A 24343-nucleotide genomic window follows, 5' to 3' on the forward strand; every position below is an offset into this window, starting at 1 on the left:
GTCGGAGGATCTTATCGGATGGGCCGAAATTCCTCCGACTTGTCAGATAACCTGTCTCCATCCACGTCACCAACCTATTATTCTTTATATCCTAAGGCGTACTATTCAGCGGTACATCATACAGGGAAACCGCGGCATTCGAAGTTAACGACCTGATGCGTTCTTAGTGTTCCGATGGCGTCTGTTTCCGTTCTCTTCACACCCTCACGGCTTTGAATGGGAATTTTACTGAGTCACGAGGCGCCGGATGGTGAATGCAGGTGTCCCTTTCTGGTTTAAAGAAGTATAACGCGTTTATTAAGTTAATGACACATAATTAAAACAAACACGGTATCGAACAAAACGCACACCACAATTTTAGCAACTCGTTAAATACTGTAATCGTGGTTTTTTAAATCACACGAGTATATACATGTACATGCAATTATGATAATATTTGATAATTAACGTTAACCTAGCAACGATATTTAAAACTTTACAAAAATAAATAGTGTTAAAACATAGTTATAGTAACCTTTACACGCTCCAGAGATTTTCTAGGCACACAAACAAGTTCCGTAGTGGGTTTCGCGGGCATGTCATCGAGCCCCCATCGGACTCTTCGACTTCACTGTGCCTGTGGCTGAGCCACTTAACAGTAATATAAATCGGCCGTGCTCTGAGAAAATGTGGTTAAATGAATGTGCGTAAAGTGTGATTTTAAGGTACTTTTTACAGATTTTCGATGTTTAGAAAAATCTCATGCAATACGTTTGTAATCAAATCTATAATGTTTTCCCGGGATTCGAACCCGGGTCCTGTGGAAGCAAAAGCAAGAGTGTTATCACTGCGCCAAGCACGCTTTTATAACGTATTGCTAATTATAAACGCTATGTTAGTAATACTCGTATTTTAAAAATTATCGAGGATAAGCGTTACACAATCTTTATTATTTTATCGATTTGGAATAATGAGTAATAATTTTCTTAGCCACGAGCGTTATTTCGCCTGTTTAAAAAAATGTATGCATTCTTGTTTGAATATATGACACTTTTTTCTGAGAATCGTCATTTTGCAAAATTTTGCACAAGTCCATCTAGTTGCGTAAAGTCAACAAAATATCCGGCGACCCGGTGTCTATTCATACTCCGGGCGCAATATAGTTTTGGTAGTGGTCATAATACCGAGAGAGCGGTGTCCTCCGGGTTCTCCGCCCCCCCCCCACACACACCACTCACCGAAGAACAATAATTACCTGAATTGAAAAGAAAAATATTAAAATTTAATATCCAGAAATTGCAGCTATATGTCAAAATTTCGTCCAAACATTCGTTAGATAACAAGATCAGAGATATTGCCAAAATATAAATATTAATAAAAAGATCAATTAATTTGAAGATCAAATAAAGGAATTGTACAATTAAAATAATCAAGAGTACAATATTGCGTAAAATATTGAGTGCATAACAATTATTTATTTTTAAAGAATCTACTGTTTTTCACCATACTTCAGAATACGCAAATCTCAGTTGTTTTTATATTTTGAAAAAAATATATTTTATTGTATTGTTTAATGTTAAGTGATTATAAGCAAGTTTTATTTAAATCCGTGTGACCGTTTACAAATTGACTGATATATTATTTTTTGGAAATGCATCTTTGCACGCAGAAGACAAGGAATGTCGATGAATGTCTTTCACGCATGCAACTTTTATATTTTACATCCTTTTAACAGTTTAAAGCATTTTGTGTAAATTGTCATCTGTCAGGGGATAACGTATTGAGAACCGTTTTTAAAGTGCAAATTTGAAGACATTCTAAAACAACTCAGACAATCAAAATAAACCGTTTCAAAACAAAAACACATCGTCGTTCATAGTGTCTTCAATAATGTGTATCTTAGAAGTTTAGATGCTCATATAAGTAACTGAGTGTACTTTAATGGTAGGAACACAAATGGCAACATTTTTGTTGTTGAAAGTCAATGTACCAGCTTAACTCATATTAATTGTTCAACAGAATGTTTTTTCCGCCACTTTGCCATCAGTGTACAAAGTGCTTAATTTCTCATTTAAAAATTACTAAGTGCTCAGAGCGTTCAACCCTTGTAAGTGTTTGATCACTTTGTCAGGAACGAGTTGAGTATCGCGTGACTATCAAGCTCGAGTGGCGCTTTGAACATTCGCTTCTCACATAGGCGGACTTGATCAAACCCACTCGGTGCATGTGGGCTTAGTTGTTGCTCACATACTGGATAGGTGTTTTTTCCTCCGGGAACTCCGCTCCCCTTAAGATCTCGCAAAGTAAAAATTGGGCTTCGCAATTTATTCTCGCACAGTCATCATAAGCATGGAAACACACATGAACGCACAAAACACAACCACCGCTCACTCGCGCATGCACCTATAAACGCACGCATACACGCGTACTCATATTCTTTAAAATAAACTTTACTGAACGAATATCTCTTTGTGTTATGTACTATCAGCAAAACAAGCTCGGACGCCATTATAAATGTTTCGACAAAAGTAGTGTATACGCCCGAAATCCTAGTAGACAAGCCAGAGTTGTCTCCCTGTATAATAATATGCGCTAAAACGTCAAATGTAATAAAATAACGCTGTACATGCATAAAATGATCATCGAAGCAGCAACAAAGTAAAATGCACTAAGGCAAGCACATAAGTAAAATGCAGTAGTATAACTTAACAGTTCAATATTGAAAAGCTGAACGCAAATTATATTGCACAAAAACAAATGTTTTTCATAAAGGGACTGCACATAAGCCTTAAGGCGCATGAACAATGAATTGTATCTAAAGCAAATGCAAGAAAAAAACATACAATTGTAATGTAACAGAATTCAAATGCAAGTTGTAATATGTCGAAGTGGAGTTGTCAATAAGCAATAACAATTGTCATTTAGAAATATGAAATTGTCATTTAGCAATAAGCATGTACTATACTGGCGGAAAATCTTTCCATAAAAAAACTGTCACTCAAACGTATCATTTCAATTAATATCATAAATATAAAAATGCAAGTTTAAATGGCGACATGAAAAATGAATTGCATGATATACAATGTCATAGAGCAAAATGCAATTATAAATAGCAACATGGAAAGTGAATTGCATGAAATACAATGCCATAAAGCATAATGCGAGAACTGGCGGATGTACCCTTCCATAGATTAGCAAGTGCGCACTGCACAGGCTATTCTGCGATTATACTTTACGCACATGCATTTAGCCTTGTTTTCCCAAAGCAAGAATCGTGTTAGTGCTGTCTAGAAGAGGTGTGATAAATTAAGGGATCAATTTACTTGTTTATTAAATCTGTCCAATGACATCAAGAACACTTTATAGACAAAACACCGACTTGAAAATGCTTTTATACGTGAAAGATGCTCTATGCACTCGAGCAAAACATTTTTTTTACACTCGGGAACAATAGAACGGAAAAAACGAATTTCAATTGCTCTATACTATATTATGCTAAGGTAGTATACGTCTACAATATAATGAGATTAACATATTCCATTTAAAAGGATCTTTTCACGGTTTGGTTAATTGACAAAATTGAAAAAAGTTGTTTCAGAATCGCGAATTTTCGGTTTAGTTATGATATTTGTGAGGAAACAGTATTACTGAACATTTGCCATGGTCTAATATAGCCATTATAAGCATTATTTTACGATTTAAAACCTAAAAATTATAAAGCGTTGCAACGCGAAACGATTGAATAATTTGGAGAGTTCTGTTGTTGTCGTTTAAATTTGTGAAACTACGAATATTGCTTATATATAGCGTATAAAATACGCCAGTATGTATGCTTGGCCGGATAGCTCAGTTGGCTATTGCGTTTTTACTTTAGGATTCCGGGGGTCACTGGTTCGAGCCCTGCTGCGGGCTACTTTTATTTCCTTTTTTAAATTGTATTTTTGATATTTTACTGGAGCTTTTAAAATTTAATGTTTACATTTATCAATATAAAGCATTTAATGACAAACTTCAAAACATGCCAAAATCTGTGACAAGACAACTTTAAATGACTAAGCGCCCTTTATCAGCCCATAAATCCGTTGTCGTTTAATGCTTTCTCAGCAAAACTCAAAATCGTTATTTATTTCGCAGATACACAATACTCATGTGAGCCACACTTTTGTCATGACCTGACAATTAGTTTTGCTATTTAAAAGAGGGTTTTATAGCAGTGCTACGTCTTGGGAAGTCTTGTTCGAGCTGTTAAGGACTATCGGGTTGTTTTACCCTTTGTCATTAACAGGAAAATCAGCAACAATAATGTTATAATCACAGTTGTATCGAATGGAAAAAAACACTCTTCTATATGGTTGATAAAAGTAATGAGCGGAGAGTATGCTCAAATTAAAGAAAAGCATTTAAGGAGCGTCAGCGAAGAGTTCCATTGCTTACTGAGACAATAGTTTTCATTTAAAAAAAAATTAAAAAAATGAAACGAGATATCAGCGGATATTTTGCTTAATTTATATATAAAAAACACATTTTAGGAGCGGCAGCGCACAGTTCCACTGCTGTCGTCATCTACATACGGGCACCGCCTAAGCCAGCCCCCCCCCGAGCTCTTTGCCCGTGGCCACGTGCGCGTTGAGAGAGCCCACAAGGGGTTCTTACACACGAGGGGCACAGGGTTACCTGATAAAGAGGACATCTCGTTGAAATGCAAACTTTAGAAGTGTATTATTTCCTTATTTTAATTTTTATTTGCATAATCACAGTTGTTTTAAAATAATTTTACTATTGAAATATGCATGTCAACGAAGATTTGTGAAAATTTCCAAATGGTAATTATTTACTTTCTTCCCCTATAAACAAGATTTCTTTTTGCATTTACTGTTTCATCTTAATGCCTCGTTTCAATAGTTTAGCTTGTTTAATTTAGTATTCGTTTCTTCAAAATGCTACAATTCAAATAGTCTTCGTAGTTGTGGTGTATAGTAGTTATCATGGCTATATTGGCTGTATGTAGCCGTTATTAACATACACTAATACCTTGAATTTAACGACTTATCCTCATTCCGCCTCTTTTTAAAACACCAATTATAGCAGACGTCAGTTGTTTGTTTTCCAATTTCGTACAGTAATACATTTAACATAAAATAGCAAAACAGTTATACATAATAATGCTAAGTGACGACACTCTTTCTTCACTTTTTGGAATTTTTCTTTATGACGAAGTCTCTAGTATATATTCGGTTTATTCGGAAAGTGTCGTGCGTGATTAGCCTGTGCGGACTGCAGCGTCATGCGATAATGGGTCTTCAGCCATATACAGCCAACGTAGCTGCAGGCCAGCCTGTGGATTTGAAATGTAGTCAGGAGCTACGCCGACTGTTAAGGAGCCTACGAATTGTTGTGTGACTTAACAGCGATAGCTCGCGATTAGCAAGCGGTAGGTTGCGCGATTGTTCACGCTAGTATTTAGCTATACTGGCCGCATATGGCATGCAACCTATTTTCGCACGTCATATGATATGTTACATAATATAAGCAATGAGAACACTTCAATTGAACAGCTGGACCCACTGTATTTTCTCAGAGATTAGCAGAGATTATCAACCATTTTTAGCCAATCGATTTTGTTTTCTCTCGTGTACATTTACGGCGTTACACCAAATACATATGACAGATCGGTTCATTTATAAATATAAACATGTATCACAGTGAATGCATAAAAACACGACAAAGTGTTTTTTGAAATTTTGTTTTAAGGTAGTTTTGTTTTGGTCTGTATTTGTCCTTTGCCTACCGTTTACACAACCCAAGATTATGTATGCGTCTTGATGGAAATTGCTGCAAATTCAGAACACAATTCAGTGAATCGATAACTACACATTAAAACATATGGGTCGTGCTCTGTGAAAAGGGGGTTTAATGCATGTGCATAAAGGGTTGTTCCAGGTAAGCCTGTGCAGTCCGAAAGGCTAATCAGGGACGACACTTTCCGCTTAAACTTGATTTGTTCTAAGAAGAGACTATCTTTAAACGAAAAATACAATGAAAGCGGAAAGTGTAGTCCCTGATTTGCCTGTGCGGACTGCAGAGGCTTATCTGGGACGACACTTAACGCATATGCATTAAACCCCATTTTCACAGAGCACGGCTCATATAGTAGCGACAACTTTAATACCTGAAAATGACGTGTTCTTTTACTAACTCTTTGTTTCATGTAGCTTGTAACTGACATTACACTATGACTGACTGAAATGCGGCAATAATGTACTTTAATTCTTACAAGTTATCTCTAATATCAGACACACCGCCTCGCAAACTGTTAATGAACCTACCGGTACATTAATCAATAAGCCACGAACCATCGTAATCATATCATAAATAGAGGCATGCCGACGACAACCGGTCTCGGCATATTAACCCAAAAATACCCATTAACATTAAAGCAAACCGCCCCTAATTCATTTGCAATTACCGTAGCAAATAATACGTTTTGCACTTCAAACGTTCCATTTATATACAAAAGTGCACACTCAATTCTTCTTGTCAGCGAGTATTGACCGAAATCAATGTTCCAATTGAGGACGCATTCCGTTGCATATATATATATATATATACATATATATATATATATATATATATATATATATATATATATATATATATATATATATATATATATATATATATATATATATATATATATATATATATATATATATATATTCCTTATACGAGTAATAGTTTACCGCGTGAAAAACACAATTCAGTAAATCGATAACGACACCTTACAACAATATAAGCAGTGAAAAGTGGGTTTAATGCATGTGCGTAAAATGTTGTCCCAGATTAGCCTGTGCAGTCCGCACAGGCTAATCAGAGACGACACTCTCCGCTTTAACTGGATTTTTGCTAGGAAGGAACTATGTTTAAACTAAAAATTTAATGAAAGCGGAAAGTGTCGTCCATGATTTGCATGTGTGGATTGCACAGGCTTATCTGGGACGACACTTAACGCACATGCATTTAGCCACATTTTCATAGAGCACGGCTCATATAGTTGCGACAACTTTAACGCCGTAATATGATTTCAGCTCATGCAATGTAATTTAACTCAATGCAACATTGGAAACGTTACAATCCATCATTTGACTCAATGCAACATTGGACACGTTACACTCAATCATTTGACTCAATGCAACATTTGACACGTTACACTGCTTCACTATCATTTTGATTAAATGTTTTTATCGGGACACGCAACGACAGCTGTCTGAATAACAAAAGAACGTCATAAAGTATAGAGAACAATTTAAAAACTTTTTAAAAGAACAAAACAAAAATGCACTAACGATGAAAGAAAATACAAAAATAAATTGTCTTTTAAAGTAACCATAGGTATTTTGTGTTACTGTTGCTAAATCAGGAGGGTCTATCACACAAAGTGAGTCCCGGGCATTTATTTCAGTAAATGCCTATTATGCAGTACACGTGTATTCCTGAAGGATTGAAAGCAAATAATACTATATTATGTAACAATTACTAAATTTGGTTTTGCGTTGCTTTATAATTTATCTCTTCAAACAAAATGCGTTTCCAGCTGAACTAATATTTATGAACATGAAAACAATAGCAAAGATTCTGGTACTATGTTGAAATCTACATATATACACGATTTAACGATTCAGCCAAGAGGTTAAATTATATGAATATAAAGAGAACAAACATGAACGTTAAGCCTGTTTGTTGACATATGTTGACTCAAACAGTTAAGAAACGATCAAATAACCTTTTTTTATCGCAAAGAAACTTTCATTTTATCTCTCATTTGGTGGAATATTAAAATAACCGTATATTGAAAAGTCCACACTGTACAAGTCTTTGATCACATCAACAACATCTTTGCTGACACCATCATACGCTTTTCGTAACGCATTTTCTCGTTGAATTTTACGTTCTTCCGACGACAAAGTATACTTGAATATTTCCGCCAAAATTATATCGGACACTAGTGACGGATCTGAGCTGTTCCGAATGGACTCGAACGTTCCTTGCGGATATCCTCGGTCCTCGCGAATATAGCCCTGTAGGTTACAATATACTACATATTTTCACTGTATAATTCAATGTAAAAGCGACAACCTTGAAGTGAAAATAAATGCACTAATTTTCACATGGGCAATCTAATACCAACAAGTTTTCTTGACGAGCAATCTGAGCTGATTCGAATAAAAAAGATGTTATTTATAAAGCAAAAAAGGAATTGACATAAATCAAAATCGACTGTTTTACCAATATTTTTCGGCTGTTTTCTATTGGACTGTAACCTGTTTCCGAGCAATATTTTGATATAGCCCGTAATTCTATCATTTTTAAGTGATTACCTAATGAACAGCTATGCTAACTTTATCAAAACCTTCATAATATAAAACCAGAACAACTGTCTTAATTGAACAGTATGCCTTCGAGTAAAACATGATGATTTTCTAAACGATTATTTAGTATAATTTAACCTGAATCTGAAAAGAGCGCCATATCCTCCGAGTGACCTCCAGCCATGGCATACACCGGCTAATCTCGGCCCCAGAACTCCGCTCTAGAATTGTTGCCACAATTCCCGGCAAGGATGACTGGATCCGCTTGCCTTCCAGCGTATGCATGATGAAGTTGTATTTTTCTGACGATACGTTCAGCTTCTTTAATAAGACGCCGATATCGTTTGAAAATGTTTCTTGTTTTGCAATGTACTGAGCGTTAACCTCGCAAGATCCGCAAATAGAATAAATCGGTGCCCAGTGTCTATCTAAAGATTTGCCTGCTTTCGCTTCGTTCAAAATCCATTGCAGAAATTCTTGAAAAGAAACATCAGTTGCGCACAGTGATTTGTTTCGAATGCTTAGAACATCGTAGTTTGTGTTTATTCTAATGGGCAAGTATGACTTGTCGATGAAAGCCGAGTAAAGCCGAGAATATGGGTCCCGTGTTGGGAGAATTATTGGAACTTTGGCACTCTTAAGGTACGTGAATGAGGAAGAAAAAGAGTAACGACCAGCGTGTAGAGAACTGCGTTTCTTTTCTAAAAGTTTCTTGCCAAAATCGACTCCATTGTCAAGAGTTGTAAATAACAATGTCCAAAAAGTAGACCCAACTTTTGGCACTTTGCAATATCCGATATTGTAAACCTTAGAATGAAAAAAACGTCCGCGTTCCGTTCCCTTATAAGTTGCGTTGAGTAAAACGTCCTTGAAGCACGTTGTGTTTAAATGCCTTGACCTCTGTTCCAGTTCATTTAATTGACTAACCATAGAAGAGTCCTTGCTAATAAGAACACTGTCTTCTGAGTTTGTGTGGGAAAAATCATCCGGCGCGCCGCCAGATGCGGTTGGGGTTGGAGTAGATGGCCTCGTGTTCTGAAATATGGCTGGTTTCGGCGGTGGCTGAAAAGGCCATGGAGGTAGCGAAGCGCCGAGCGTCGGAAGTAGCAAAGACAGAGAAACGGGCGTCGACATAGTCAAATTGTCATTTCCCGGTAGACTGTCATTATGCTGGTGCAAGTCTCTCGCAACACCTGAAGAAAACAACACTCTTTATTTGGCTCCAGTAGCTAAACTGAATGTTGAAAGTAAAACATGCACGTTCTTTTTTTAATGACGAGGAAAAACCCGACCACAATCTGAACTAAAAATATTTGCACCGATAAGAGAACATTTACTTAAGGGTCAGCATAGCTAAGAGATAGCGTTCCATGAAGTGAACCCTCAGTTTTAAATATTCTAACGCAATGAAAAAATAAGTCCCAAAACATTAACGGTTCTCGCACGGATTCAACTTAATTTTGAAAGCAAATCACAGTAAGCCGGGACCTATATTCTATACATAAATACATACTGTATGCAATTAGGTATACATTACAGTGATACATATAATTTTGTCATACTGACCCGGGGTAAAAAAGAACGACATCTGTCTACCGAACATGACGTAGAAGACCACCAGTAACAACGCACCCCCAGTCGACAGCGATTTCAAATACAGGATTCCCATTCTGTAAAGCAAACATCACATATTAGTTATTGCTTTCGTACTTGGGGTTGAATTCTGGCACAAATCGTTGGCATTTACCCCATGATAAAACACTACGACTTATGTATACATTTCTCAAATATCAGTGAGTATATGTTGGTATTTAATATGTATGTGTGTGTATGTGTGTGTGTGTTTATTAATTTCGACGGACAACAGTAAAATGGTCCAATTATAACTGCTTTAGTGCTACAACCAGCGATTACGTGACTCACAAATATTAATTGATGTCATTTGGTTGCGTAATTACGTTCTTTATACAGCGATTTTATCCAATAATTGCACCCACTAAACAAACGATAACCAATAACACACTATACAGAAACAGCGTTGGTTTCTGAAGATAACAAGTATGGATTTTTGTTTTTTAAATCGTGAGCAGATTAAACAAATACACGACCTGTGCTAATTTCTTATGTAGAATTTAAAATCGATATATTTCGAAACTAAACATCTTCTGTTTGAATGTTTGTACGAACGAACATTTGAAGCTATGTACATAGGTTTCAAACCGTCTCTCGAGCATAATGTTTGAAGTCAAATATATTGTATATTGATATTGTATAATCACACTAATTATGATATTTTGCATAACGTCTTTGTAGATGCTTTATTTATGGTTAAATGATTTATAAAAACATACTAAAAAATAAAAGTTCTTTAATCAAGTATAGGGAGAAGTTCCAGTTTATTTATACATGTGTTAACTATAAAATTCCTTATGAAGGCAAAGTATTCTCTGACGGAAAAAAATGAAAAGATTGATGAGGAATGAAAATGTCTTTAGTAAAAGTTTCATATTAAACGAACTGCGAACATTCATTGGGAATATCAATTTGTTGTATAGTATAATAACAAATGAATGTAATATTTTCAGCTTCTTTTAAATTTCTTGCACAATTTTGACCAAGTATATTTAACGAACACTATTTATCGTACAAATGTGAAGATTAAGATTTGTGGAAAAAAGACCAAACGAACCTTAATATCGGACGATATTCCCCTCTAAACGCAGCGACAAATGCTGCAGTGACAAACTCAGAGATTTGTAACAATATCAAACGGTAGTGAAGAAACATGCACCAGTGTATTCCATAATAATATAAGAAGCTGTTCAACATATGTGAACTAGAATGAAAAACTGTCGTTCATTTACATTTAAACACACATGCACAGAATAATTTAACAATTTTAATATGACTAATCAATACATTTTGCAATACCTATGGACACTTTATAATCTAGGGTTCGAACGTATTTTATTGGGCATAATTTGCGTATTTATCTATACACGTAGAACAGTGTTCGACACTAACGGGAGTCTGGTGGTCCGAGACTCCAGGAAATGAGACTCGGACTCCTTGTTTTTGTTTGAAAGATGTCCGTCGGACCCCTTCAAAATCATCTTTGAATTATAAAAAATCCCTTCGTTTCGCAAAATCAAAAGGTCTGTTAAAAAAATATCTTACTCAGAAATAGTCATTGTCGAACACTATCTATAAAAACCTTAAGTTGCATTTTTTATTGTCACGTTAAAATTGAAATAATTTAATACTCACCCTCTACATACTGCAGAAGGAAGTTTTTTATACCAAGTCATAACCGCACACTTTAGCCACTGTTTGAGAACTGCAAGAGTTCCTCTTAACAAGGAAGATTATAGGCTGCTGGTCTATTGATAGTGATCAGTATTATACAAAACCAGAACAATAACATCATTGTGACTATGAACTTGAACAGTATTTTTCTTTTATCCCACGAAAACCCCTGTCTGGTCTACACGTTTGTCTTCAGAAGATGCATTGTTTATACATATAATTGTATTATAATAATGAAACAATTTTTATTGTCAATTGTATAGTTTATGTAAGCAAAAAAATAAAATTCCATTTACCAGTTTTAGTGAAACGACTTGAAACGCAAAGGATCCCAGTCTGTTAACAATATTTTTAAATAAAAACCCTGTTCACAGTGCTCTGTCATATCTTACACAGATGTACCTAGCAAGAGTCCTTATTAGATCTAATGAGCACAACTTACTAACAGTGAGCTTTTGTGATTACATTTTGCACATTTTTAATAATCGTTCCTACATGGTCCTAATTCAAAATATACATTGTTTACACGAGAGGTTATATTTATTTCCAATATATAAGAAACTTTGTCGGAAGATTTGTCGAAATTACAATTGGGTAAATTACAAAACTGCATTCAAAAACTTGGTTACCATGTCAAATTAAATGACAAATTTCTTAGCATTCCCGAAGTTTAACAAATCCTCATGAAATTTGCTACGAACGCTTTTTAAATGGTATATCTGCCGAGTTTGAAAAGGGTCCAGGTCTGCTGAAAAATATAAGTACCAGTGAGCTTAGACGTTTTCCTTATGAGGGTGAAACTTTGAACAATCAAGAATTCAAATGTTCTGTTAAATCATCATGAAACAATCAGAACAATAGTGCTCATGCTATTCCAACTGAATACGAAATTGATTCTATCCATCATTTCCAAAATACGACTTAAGGTGAAACTAGTTTAGGGAGGGATTATTTAGGAGTCACTCTTGTTAATCGTTCGGTTTGTCCGAAGTGTTTTAATGTTTTTTTAATAATACCCTGGGGTGGAAATTTGCCCCTCTCTGAGGGTTACATGCTTTATATGTTTGGAGAAAAAATTAAACAATGTCTTCTCTGAAACCGCAAGGCCAAGAGGTTTGGTTTTTAGCAGGTATCATTTTATTGTGGTCCTCTACCAAGTTTTTTTTAAATATCGTCCCTCGGGTAAAAACTGGCCACGCCAAATGATGAAGACATATTTTGAGACTTGCATATTAAAAAAGTTTTCTTCTAAAAAAGTTAGGACAGGGATTTATTTTTTGTTTTCCATCATATACTGGTCCTGTAACAACTTTGTTAACATCTTCCCTTTTGTAAAACGGTCCCAATGCACTAAGGATGGGAACGACTGTGAATAAGTTGTGCGTAAAGAACCCCATGTCACTATCAATCAATAAATTCAAGTGCTTTGTGACGGTTAGTTGGCTTTGTTACATATTATGTTAACTATTATAGGAATAACGCAATGGACTGTTACAACAATTCCCGAGGCTCAACAAGCAAGCATATATAAATGCATTATAGAAAATCATATTTTTTTTAATTACAATAATAAGCTTAAATATAACTGGAATGTGTAAAATAATTTTGCAATCTGAGATAACAAATGACAACTAAGATTGAACAGCAGTCACGTTGAACTTCGATCTGATACCAAACGACAAAGAGGATTGAATAATTTATGGTTAAGATGTGTCGTTAATCAAAAAAATCGGTATAAAAAGTGTCATAATGTTTGGACTTCCTGAAGTATGATAGGACTCCAAAATTTCAGAAAAAAGGAGTCCAAAAAAATCCTTACTCAGAATAGTAAGTGTCGAACACTGCTCACACATCGACAAAGTTTCATTGATGTTTATTTTGCTCCTTAAAGTGGGACTGCATGATGTTTATATGTGTTAAATTGTAATATATTGATAAAAATATGTTATAATAACACAAAATTGGCAAGAAAAAATATACATTGAAGACGAATTTCATAAAATGCAGCAAATACATTTAAGCGCACCGAGCCGATTGTGACGAAGATATTTCGTACATATTTTCCTACAATAACCGAAGCATTCGTCATTTTATTAGGATCTGAGTAAGTGTTCGTGTGTCGTATGAATAGATATCGTTGCAGGAAATTAAAATGATCCGTAAAACTAAATTTAGATTCACGTCGTACATGAATGATATACATGCTTGCGAATTGACTGTACAGACATTTTCGATTTCATAATTAAATATCTGGTTTATTTCGCATTTTTCTAGACACATGACCTTAACTTTAATTTATATTGAAATATATGTATAATAAGATTTTTACACATTTTATATTAATTCATAAATATTTGACAAAATTGTGCAGTCCCGCTTTTAAATGTTAATACAAACACTTTCCAAGGTCCAGTAATATTACAATGTATAATCATCAAGATACTTGCGAAACCGTTAACGGGCTTCACCCGTGACAATTAGAAATTGTGAAACAACATCCCAGCTTGTGTAGTGTGTACTGGCTTACTTTTACACAAAAATACCCATTAAACAACAGACGCTAGTATGTACTATAAGGAAAGATGCGTAACTTAGTCATGAAACGTACAGCTATTACACTATGCATGTATATTTTTAAATTACATATAGGCCTGGGGCTTTTCTTGTCAATATAAATATGAATATATGTCTGGATATATAACACAATTAATTAACCATACGACCACGCCATTAATCCGTTGTTTTTATAAACATAAGGCTAAACCATGAAATTGATATTTTTGTTAATAATGATTTTCTCAAATTTTTATTCGATCAGGTTATAACGTAACAGTATGCAACACTTGTATAGTGCTAATTTTGTTTTAAATTTGCTCAATTTTAAATTTTTGTACATTGTTGTGTGAGAATATTTCATACGAAAAAGCATTAACCATGCAACCTTGCCCCTCTGACACGTCTTGCCTTCTTGCGGGTTTGATTTACCAGTGCTCGGAAAATATGTACGTATCTGGAATCATTTGTTGCGTGCGTAATACAGCTACTGATCAATCATTAAATAAGCTACATGAATGTATTTGAACACAAACTCGTACCGTACTTGTTACACATCCGTTACACAGAATCACCGTAAACATAAGTAAATTTTATTGTGTCACCAAAATTACCCCCTCAAAATTTTATACAGGTCCGTGAATAATTGTAAGTGTAAAGACACAACCTTCAACAATGTGTAGCATACGGAACTTGGCATGTAGATGACATTGTGGGAACCCGATGACATCACTGCATGAATACGTCATCAAAGCTATTGGTTGCCAAACATATTACTGAGTAATCAAGAATGGGTACCGGTACTAATGTATGTAATGTCACATTAAGATTTACTGTTGAATGAATTTAAAATAAAGTAAATAATAATAGATTGTCATTTTGTGACCTTTTAACAGTGATGCTGCTCACGTGAAGATAATTAATCGAATCCTGGATTAATTTGAATGAAATCATTGGAAAATATTAAACTACGATTCTTTTGCTTATATACTGGTCGTACGGCATATCGGTGTATTGAAGTTTTGTCTTCAAATTAAAAAATAAAGTAATAAATGAAATAAAACCCATTCGTTTGTTGTTAATTACCCTTTTTGTGTTGAAATTAAGTTTCACTATGATATGATTTGAATGTGTATCTTCGTTATTGGCTGCGTTCTAGTACGGTCGGAGGCCATTTTGTTTGTTATGAAGAGTACTGCGTATCGGCATTCTAAACATAGATGGTGACGTCACTACGTTATTGTCACCTATATACTTAGACGCATCACGCACCTCCATTTGGAGGCATTTATGACTACGACACAAAGAAGTCCGCGGATGAATGAAGAATTTGCTTTATAAGTAAACATTCATGTTATAATTTAAAAGTAGAGTATTATTTTGTTCAATATTACGGTCTTATGTTAGTATCAATTATAATTTTCGTTAGTTTTCAACAGTTTCGCTCTTTATTCATGTTTTTTAAAACAGAACTTTCACTTTCGGTTGTATTACAACATGTATCCTTTATTGACGAAAGTTTGCAATGAAATAGCGTTTTCAAAACCGCTTAAAAAGTTTCAGAAGGTGTGTCTGATGCGTGTTATGAATAGACACAATGTCATAGCTATATTGCCGACTAGTACGGGAACAATTTGGTATTTCAAGTGGCTCCATTTGCAATGCAAGAGAAGTTCAAATTGACTTGTTCAGTTTGTTAAATTTTGACACCCTTATTATATATTTTTTTATAAGTGCCTGATATATTTCTTTCTTTAAATAATTGAAATCATTGAAAAATTTAGTAAAAGCACAGCATTTATGTTCTATGATGGTAATTTTTAGTGGAAAAGTATGTTACAATAAAACAATTATAACTATTGTATTAATGAATTTAGATTAGGTGTCATGTTTAAATGGGGTAGTAATTCATTATATGAGATTAGCACATTATGTAGTTGAAAAATAAATAACACATTAATGACTTACCATAGTGAAATAAAGTAGCATAGAATATGTCGCAGGTCATAAAATGTAAAACTGAAGTTCAAACTCAGAAGAAGCTTTACAAATATTTTACACTGACAACACTGTTGATTTTCCAAAAAAATCCTTCCTATCTTCCTGCCCTAGTTTTTTGGGGAAAATTTAAATATTATTAATATCATTGAGTTAAATTATTAAAATATCAATATGTTTTGATTACATTAGCTAATTATAGTATTATATTATTAATAATGAAATACTTTGCAAGGAAAGTCCAATTGTGTTTTAATTAGTCTTAATTAGCTACTAGTAAAATTGAAAATATCAGTGACATCCAATAATTGGATTATATGCGTGTGAATGCATATGTTTTTTTGACAGTTACATAGTACCCTATTTAATTGTAAAACAACAAATAACTATAGTTCCACAACCCAGCCCAAGTTTACACAAACTGAATTAATTCATCAATTGATCCTATTTAATTATATTAAAAACAACATGTGTAAGATTTTGAGAATATCCCATGTATTCCTCTAGTATTCCTTTAGTACACCCATGGTTGGCACCAATCGACCGCCCCCGGTTTTAACCGGCGGTTTTTGACCGGTTAAAACCGCCCCGGTCAATACTCCCAAATTTGTCATTACTGGTCAATACTGGTCGATTGAACTTTACCCCCAATTTTGATTAATATTCCATGCTTAATTAACAATATTGATAATATAAATTAAACAGACATGTTGCCAATAATGTCTTAAGCTATTAATACCCACTATTTTATACCTGTTCATGCAAATAAGTCAATGTTGGTCAACTGGATTTTTCTGGTTGATTGATTTTTTTTCAATTCTAATGAATCATAAATGCTCAGAAAATTCTGTGCTTGATTCAACACGAACCTGTCAATTACTGTGTATTAGTTGTTCCTCAAGCCCCACTGTCCCCAGTCTTCTCACAGTCTTCTCACCTATACAGGTAAGGGCATCCAAAACTGATAATAGGGCCTTAAATGGCACCTTCTTGACACAACCCTTACTTGTCATGTATTCTTGCCTGGATTTCTTTAAGTACTTTTTAAACAAAATAATGAAAAAATATTTTAATTTCCATTGATATAAAAAAAAACATAATTAGAAATAATTATTAAAAGAAAGTAGAGTAGACCCACAATTGGTAAACATTATTTGTTGGCAAAATCAAGACCTTTGATTGCTTATTCATTTGAAGACCAATTGAACTTAAAAATATGAAAACCCTCTTAATACAGAAAGGAGACAAGTTAGAAGTAACTATTAAATTAATAGCAAGTTATCTCCTTTTGTGTGAGTGAAATGAAATAGCCTAAGGGCAGATTTGCTTCATTGTCACTTTCAGAGACATAACACTGCATGCATATTATTACCAATTAAGGCTTAGGGGCCAGATTTATGACCCTAGTTCTGTTTGTCATTCTGCCTATCAAATAGATATATCAATAGATCAGTGAAATGATTTATTATTGTTGTTTTTAGGGAAGCCTCAAACAAATTTTACCAATTAAATAGATCTAATTAGAATTGTTTTTATAAGTACCTGATTTTTTTTCATTTATTGAGATCCTTGAAAAATTGAGTAAAAACACAGCTTTGATGTTCTTTGATGGTCATTTAAAGTGGAAAAGTTGTGATTTTTAATGAAGAATAATAACTATATCCAAGTTTTAACTGAAACACAAATTATTTTGACTAAATAAATATCATATTGGGATATTTATTTTGAGACAAGTAAATAAAATTGTTATGTAACATTTAAATTATAATGTCCCAATACAGCTAGTATGAACATTTTACATTGATTTGTAGTACTCAGGTGTTACCTCTCAAAAATATTCTTTAAAAATTAAAGGAAACTCAACGATGAAAATATTTTCAAAACCAGGCAAATAATAGGAAAGTTATGTTTTCACTAATATTAAGTAACAACACACACCTACCATTGAACAATATATCAGGCACTTATGGTGCAATATACAAGCGTTAATTGGATTAGCAAGTGTATAAAACAAGATAACAGCTATTGTATGAAGGGGTACTTATGGTGCAATATACAGGCCCATTAATCAGCATTGATGAGATTAGGTGACATCTTTGAAGGGGGATAGTCATTCATAAGATGAGATTAGTACATTATCATACAAAAACATTTTTATATAGTTTATCACTGTTTTAATTATTATTAATAAATTGCTTTGAATTTACCTTTTTTAATTCATAAAGTTATTAAGTTTCCTTAAATTCCACAAATTCATTTAATAAAAACGGGTAATTGTGTTTTGTGTTTCTTATATCAATAAGTTTTTATTACATTTGCTAATAAATAATATTATTAATAATGAAATAATGTGCAAGGAAAGTTCAATTCTGTTTTAATTAGTCTAAATGAGTTATTAGTAAAAAATAAAATATCAGCGACGTCCAATAATTTGATAATAAACATATGAATGCATGAAAAAATGTTGACAGTTACAAAGTAAATATTTATTTATCATATTTAACTGTTACAAGGAAAACAGTTTCAAATTAATTTAAATTTGATTTTACCATTTTTCAATTCACCAATTGACCATATTTAATTGGATAAAAAACAACAAACACTACATTAACACAACCCTGCCCAGGTTTACTCAAACTGAAATAAGGTGTCAATTGTGTATTCAAAACGGGTCTTGATTACACATTATTCTTGGTTGCATTTGTGTTGAGCAACATGTATAAGATACTCAGTAAGATTTTGAGGACATTCCATGTATTCCACTAGTACACCAACATGCACTTACTAATGATTTACATGCAATCATTACACAGTTAAACCCTCCAAAAAACAATTCTAAAACCAAAAAACCATACAAGCTGCTTCATAGGTATTAAAACTTAATTAAAGACTTCATAAACAAAATAATAATTTCGATAATAAACAAAGGTTAAACTTCAGCCGAACAATTATAAATTTATTGGGGGGGGGGGGAAACATCTGCACTAAAACTAAAATGGGGGGGGGAACGTCTGGGGAGGAAACGTCTTTGGGGGTAAACGTCTTGGGGGGAAATGACCGGAAACCATTCCCAAAATGGTGAAAAAAAACACTGGCATATAAATTAAATGGAAAACATACAATATTATGTCAAGAAAAATAAAGCTGTAAAAAATCTCACCTGCGTGTCTTTGATGTTGCAATTAGCACATTCAGCATTTTCAGTATCTACTAAATAAATATATGAAAGTGCCAAATGTCCAAGATACCATGACGTCTTCCTCAAAATGTTAGATCCTTCGAACTGCATTTTATTTTATCCCTGACTAATCCTCTCACACATTAGGCCTACATGTAAGATTCCTTGTAATGTTCACAGCGTTTATTTTAAATCGTTTACGTTCTCAAATTTCAGCAGGTATTTAATTATAAATATTTATTTATGATTTAGATTTATTTACTATTTCGAAGATACAATCTTGCAACATGTTTAGTTAGTCTAAGTTACGTGTTTAGTGATTCTTACAAACAATAGACTGACATGAAAAGTGGCTCCTTTTGAAGCACAAACTGCATCCAACTATATATTACAGCTGGCCCGGTTTGATTGGGCCTGTTTTTGATAATAATTAATTACCATTTTCCACTTGCGTGTTTATTATGTTTACCAACGCCATGATGGAAAAAAGTCCGTTTCCCACAATGCTTAGCGGGCATTCACACAGGTCAGTAAAGACCGGTGTGACACAATGGCGTATCGGTGTATTCACGGTTAGCTCCTTTTTAGATTAGATAAGAGTGATAGTTTGTTGAACACAATACATACACTTTGACCTTTTATTTCATGAGTTTGCATATTTTAATGTAAATTAATGAAAATATATGTGTATTATATTAACGTAACAACTACTTTAATCATGAATACACATTTCAACAACAATTTAACAACAATTTTTAAATTCCTAGTTTCCAAGTTTTAACAATGTTATATTGGTTTATGTCTCACAGTTGGGGCAAAAAAAAAAGGCCCCCTCTTCGCACAAACTTTACTGATGTGCAATATTTGAAACGAGTGCGATGTTCAAACTTGCTTCACAATCCCCACTGGATAAATTCAAGCTGATAGGTTGACATTTCTGGCGCTCGACATTTGCACACGCAAAAAGTCTACTTCTGACAAACCTTCACAAGCACTCTCACTTTCCGTTTCCTCCATGTAATCCTTGTGATTTGTACCAGACGTACATGGTAAGGGTGACAAAACTCGGCGTGGAATTTGAGTTCCCTTTGTAGGTCTTCCGGGAGTATCATCTGAAGTCATGAACTTTTGTTTTGTTGGGGCCATGATGTTAACGTGGAATGACGGAGGATGTTTCCTTTTTTCTCAGACTTTGTTGATGCATTGTTTTTACATTCCAAAAAGTTTCCATGTTCAGCTGTTGACAGATTTTCTCTATATATAAAAAGAAGGTGCAAATGAACTCAACAATCCTTTGTGCTCTATGTTTAACAACTCTTTTGAATCTGGTGATATACCCGAAGACTGGAAACTTGCTCATATAACTACACTATATAAGAACAAAGGAGACAACACAAACAAAATGAACTAACTACAGACCAATTTCGTTAACGTATATACCCTGTTTATTGTGTGAAAAATCAATTCAGGACGTAGTAATGAAACATATGGAGGAAAATGACCTTTTTAGTCCACTACAGTACGGGTTTCGAAGTAAACGCAGTTGCGTACTACAATTATTGGACGTAGTTGAGGATTTATATAGATTTCTTGATAGTGGCAAACAAATTGACATGATCTATTTGGATACTCAAAAAGCATTCAATAGTGTTCCGCATAGGCGTTTGATCAAGAAGCTCGAATCTTACGGCATACGGGGAGAAGTGTTAAAATTGATTGAGAATTTCTTATCGGACGGGAACAGCGTGTAGTTCTCAATGGCGGAACATCTGACTGACAAAACGTTACTTCCGACATTCCCAGGCGACAGTGCTTGGACCAGTTTTGTGTGTAATATATATGAATGATTTACCCGACCAAGTTATCAACCTATTAAAATGTTTGCCGACGACACGAAGATGTATGCTGCAGTTGATTCAGTAAATGACCAAATTTCTTTACAAGAAGATCTCTACAATCTATGTGAATGAAGTAATGACTGGTTAATGAAATTTAATATAACAAAGTATAAATGCATCCAGTAGGGAAACGTGAATCATCACTTTAACTACAAAATAAACGACAACAATAACACTGCATTTGAACTAGCTTTTGAAAGTCAAAAATGCGATTTAGGGATACTGTTTCAACAAAACCTGAAATTCGATACACACATCACAACCAAATCCAACAATGTAAATCGCTTGCTTGCAATGATTAAACATACATTTACATTAATGGACAAATATTTATTTCGGTGTATATACAATAAAAAGAAGTGAAACTCCAGCTGCTGGAGCAGTGTTTAATTCTTATTAAAACAAGTCATAAATTCGCTCAATATTGGACTACGGTTCACCAGTCTTAGAAAATGTGAGCGAAGTCTTAGAAAATGTTAAAAGACGTAGCACGAAAATAGTTCCAGGCTTACGACTTCTGTCATATTAAGAAAGGTTAAAACTGTTAAACCTACCAACCCTATATTACAGACGAAAACATTTTGACATTATTCAGCACTTGAAAAATCGTACATGGATACGAATAGGTGGACATTGAAAAACTCTTATCTTTCAACGACAACATCACCAGAGTTCATATATATATCAGATTGTTAAAGGTCAGTGAAATAATTCGCTCCGTTTAAACTCATGCTCAAACCGGTGTATAAATGACTGGAACATATTGCCAGAAGATATTGTTCTGAGTGACTCCATTAACATATTTAAAAGTAAACTCGATAAATTGTGGTATCCGGAAAGATTCTCTCTGGAAGAAGTTTATTAAGTCCCGGAAGCGGTATCAGAAAACTGATGTATACATGAGGGATCATAACAAGCAAGGTGACATTAGACGTGTGTGTGGGGAGAACACAAACACAATGTTATTTTGTTTACCCCATTCAGCCAGTGTAAGATTCATGTGGGACTTATGCCCATTAAAGAGAATCATCACAGGTTCCGGACCATTGCATGGCACATGCTGCTTAAAATGATTTTTCCGGTAGTGCAGGCACACATCAGAGTTAGACCAGCCAGATTCCGTTACCGTCCCAGCGGACCCCGGGCTGTAGCCATCCAAGAGGTCATCTCTCCGACGTTGACCTGGGAATATGTAGAATGGCGGTAAGCTTACTCCTGCAGCACTGCCACCAGCTATTATGGTGACATTTTTAGCTCTGGTTGACGTACTGAGTTAACGTTTTGTCCTTTCCAGGGTTGTGTTTCATAATCAAGACGGTTCTTCAATGTTCCACATATATTGAGGACTATCACTGCTGTTATTTGCTTAAAGGACTTTATTCAGCTCAGAAAAATAAGATTATTTCATTTCAGCTGAAGTGAATTTCGTCCTGGCCATGGACAGTGTTTGGGTCAGAATGATACATGGGTTGCATAATTTAAACGCATTGTTCCATGAAGGCGAAAATTCAAGATCAGTTGTTTTGTAACTTCTCAAGGCTTATCCTTTATGGCAAAGTCAGTGACCAGTCTCAGAAACTCTCGCATAGAATAGCCGTACCCTATCTTGCTAATGTAATCCACATAACTAACCAGTTGGGCCTCCTCCGCTTTATTATCCCCCGCCATCGGCGGAGGGATTTTGTTTTGGCGTTATCCGTCCGTCCGTCTTTCCGTCCGTCCGGAGCCATATCTTGGAAGTTCTTTGGCGTATTTCATTGAAACTTGGTATGAGTATATAAAAATATATATGGATAAGGGGATGATGCTCGCCAAATGGCATTCTACACCATCTGTTAATAACAGAGTTATGGCCCTTTGTATCTTGAAAAAATGGTTTTTGATTGTTAAATATAACATTTTTGTGTCTAGAAGCATATTGGCGGGGAATATCAATTCAACGAATTTGCTTGTTTAATAGAGGCCCTAAGTCACAATACACATAATCAGGCCCAACCGGCTGGTTTCCCAATGTATGTTCTGTCCCTTAGGGTACTTTCGGGTACTCCATAAAACCTTGAAGCCTTGTAGACTGACATCCTATTTCCTATTTTACATTAATAAAGGGCATGTATCACTTATAAATTTATATACAATTATCAAAACTGAGGTCACCGCTATGGAAAGGTCAATACAAACCAACGAAGGTTCAAACAATTAGCTTATTCATTGATAACAGGAATATATTTTCGTGATAATTCTAGAGAAAAAAATGGATCAGTATTAATAACACATTAATTTCAAGTAATTTTTTTATTAATTGGTATTTGATATATTCCTAAGGATCTGTATTGCTCGATTGTTTGGATGATGTTACATTTTCTATAAGCGTTATGAACGGTATTTCTGGAGGACGTCATTTATTAAAGTGAGTTCAATTTTGTATATTAGATGTTTTTTGTAAGAAGTGGTATGGAGTCACCTTTTACAAATTTGGTAAAGCCTTGTAAAAAAGGGGTTTTAATGCATGTGCGTACGGCATCGTTCCAAATTGATCTATGCAGTCCACACAGGCTGATCAGGGACGACACTTTCCGCGTTTTAGGGTATTTTTTCGTTTCAAGAAAGTCTATTCTTAGCAAAAAAATCAAGTTTAGGCGTTAAGTGGCGTCCCAGATTAGCCTGTGCGGACTGCACACATGCATTAAACCCCCTTTTCACAGAACAAGGCCCATGAACAAAAACAACCACACCGATTCAGATATGCAGTGAGCCCAGTACAATAGTTAAACCAGGCATATTTACCGATAAAATGTAAAGTCCGAAAATATTTGAGAAAACTTTAGATTACAGAAATCTTGTAAATGGAAATTTTCGACCAAATAAAAATTATGATCTGGCAACTTAACTTATAGATTCTGATAATTTGTGCGATGCTTTAAAAATGAGTCGACATGTTTTTACCGGGTAAAGTTTTATTTGTTTGTAACAAGCATTTTTAGTGTACAGATATATAGACCGTCCGCTACAACCGTATTTGCATGTATTCCCTATGTATCGTCCTTCAAATTGAACATGAACTGATC

The 24343-nt window shown here is 34.5% G+C and overlaps 1 protein-coding gene across 1 annotated transcript; it reads right to left on the reverse strand.

Moving 5' to 3' along the window:
• Positions 1-7299: 7299 nt before the first annotated feature.
• LOC127837797 (carbohydrate sulfotransferase 8-like) lies at positions 7300-9340 on the reverse strand. The gene is made up of 2 exons (XM_052365189.1): positions 8484-9340; positions 7300-8054 (listed from the first exon to the last, which is right to left on the reverse strand). The coding sequence occupies exons 1-2, from the start codon at positions 9273-9275 to the stop codon at positions 7788-7790; spliced, it is 1059 nt and encodes a 352-aa protein (XP_052221149.1). The 5' UTR covers positions 9276-9340; the 3' UTR covers positions 7300-7787.
• Positions 9341-24343: the final 15003 nt, after the last annotated feature.

This window comes from Dreissena polymorpha, chromosome 7, assembly GCF_020536995.1.
Source record: "Dreissena polymorpha isolate Duluth1 chromosome 7, UMN_Dpol_1.0, whole genome shotgun sequence".
Taxonomy (NCBI): Eukaryota; Metazoa; Mollusca; class Bivalvia; order Myida; family Dreissenidae; genus Dreissena; species Dreissena polymorpha.

Bases quoted from the DNA above. Each gene is read 5' to 3' on its own strand.
- LOC127837797 (XM_052365189.1), bottom strand. From the start codon at position 9,275: ATGGTTAGTCAATTAAATGAACTGGAACAGAGGTCAAGGCATTTAAAC. The intron at 8,055-8,483 runs GTTAAATTATAC...TGTAACCTACAG, and splicing joins GGCGCTCTTTTCAGATTCAG to GGCTATATTCGCGAGGACCG.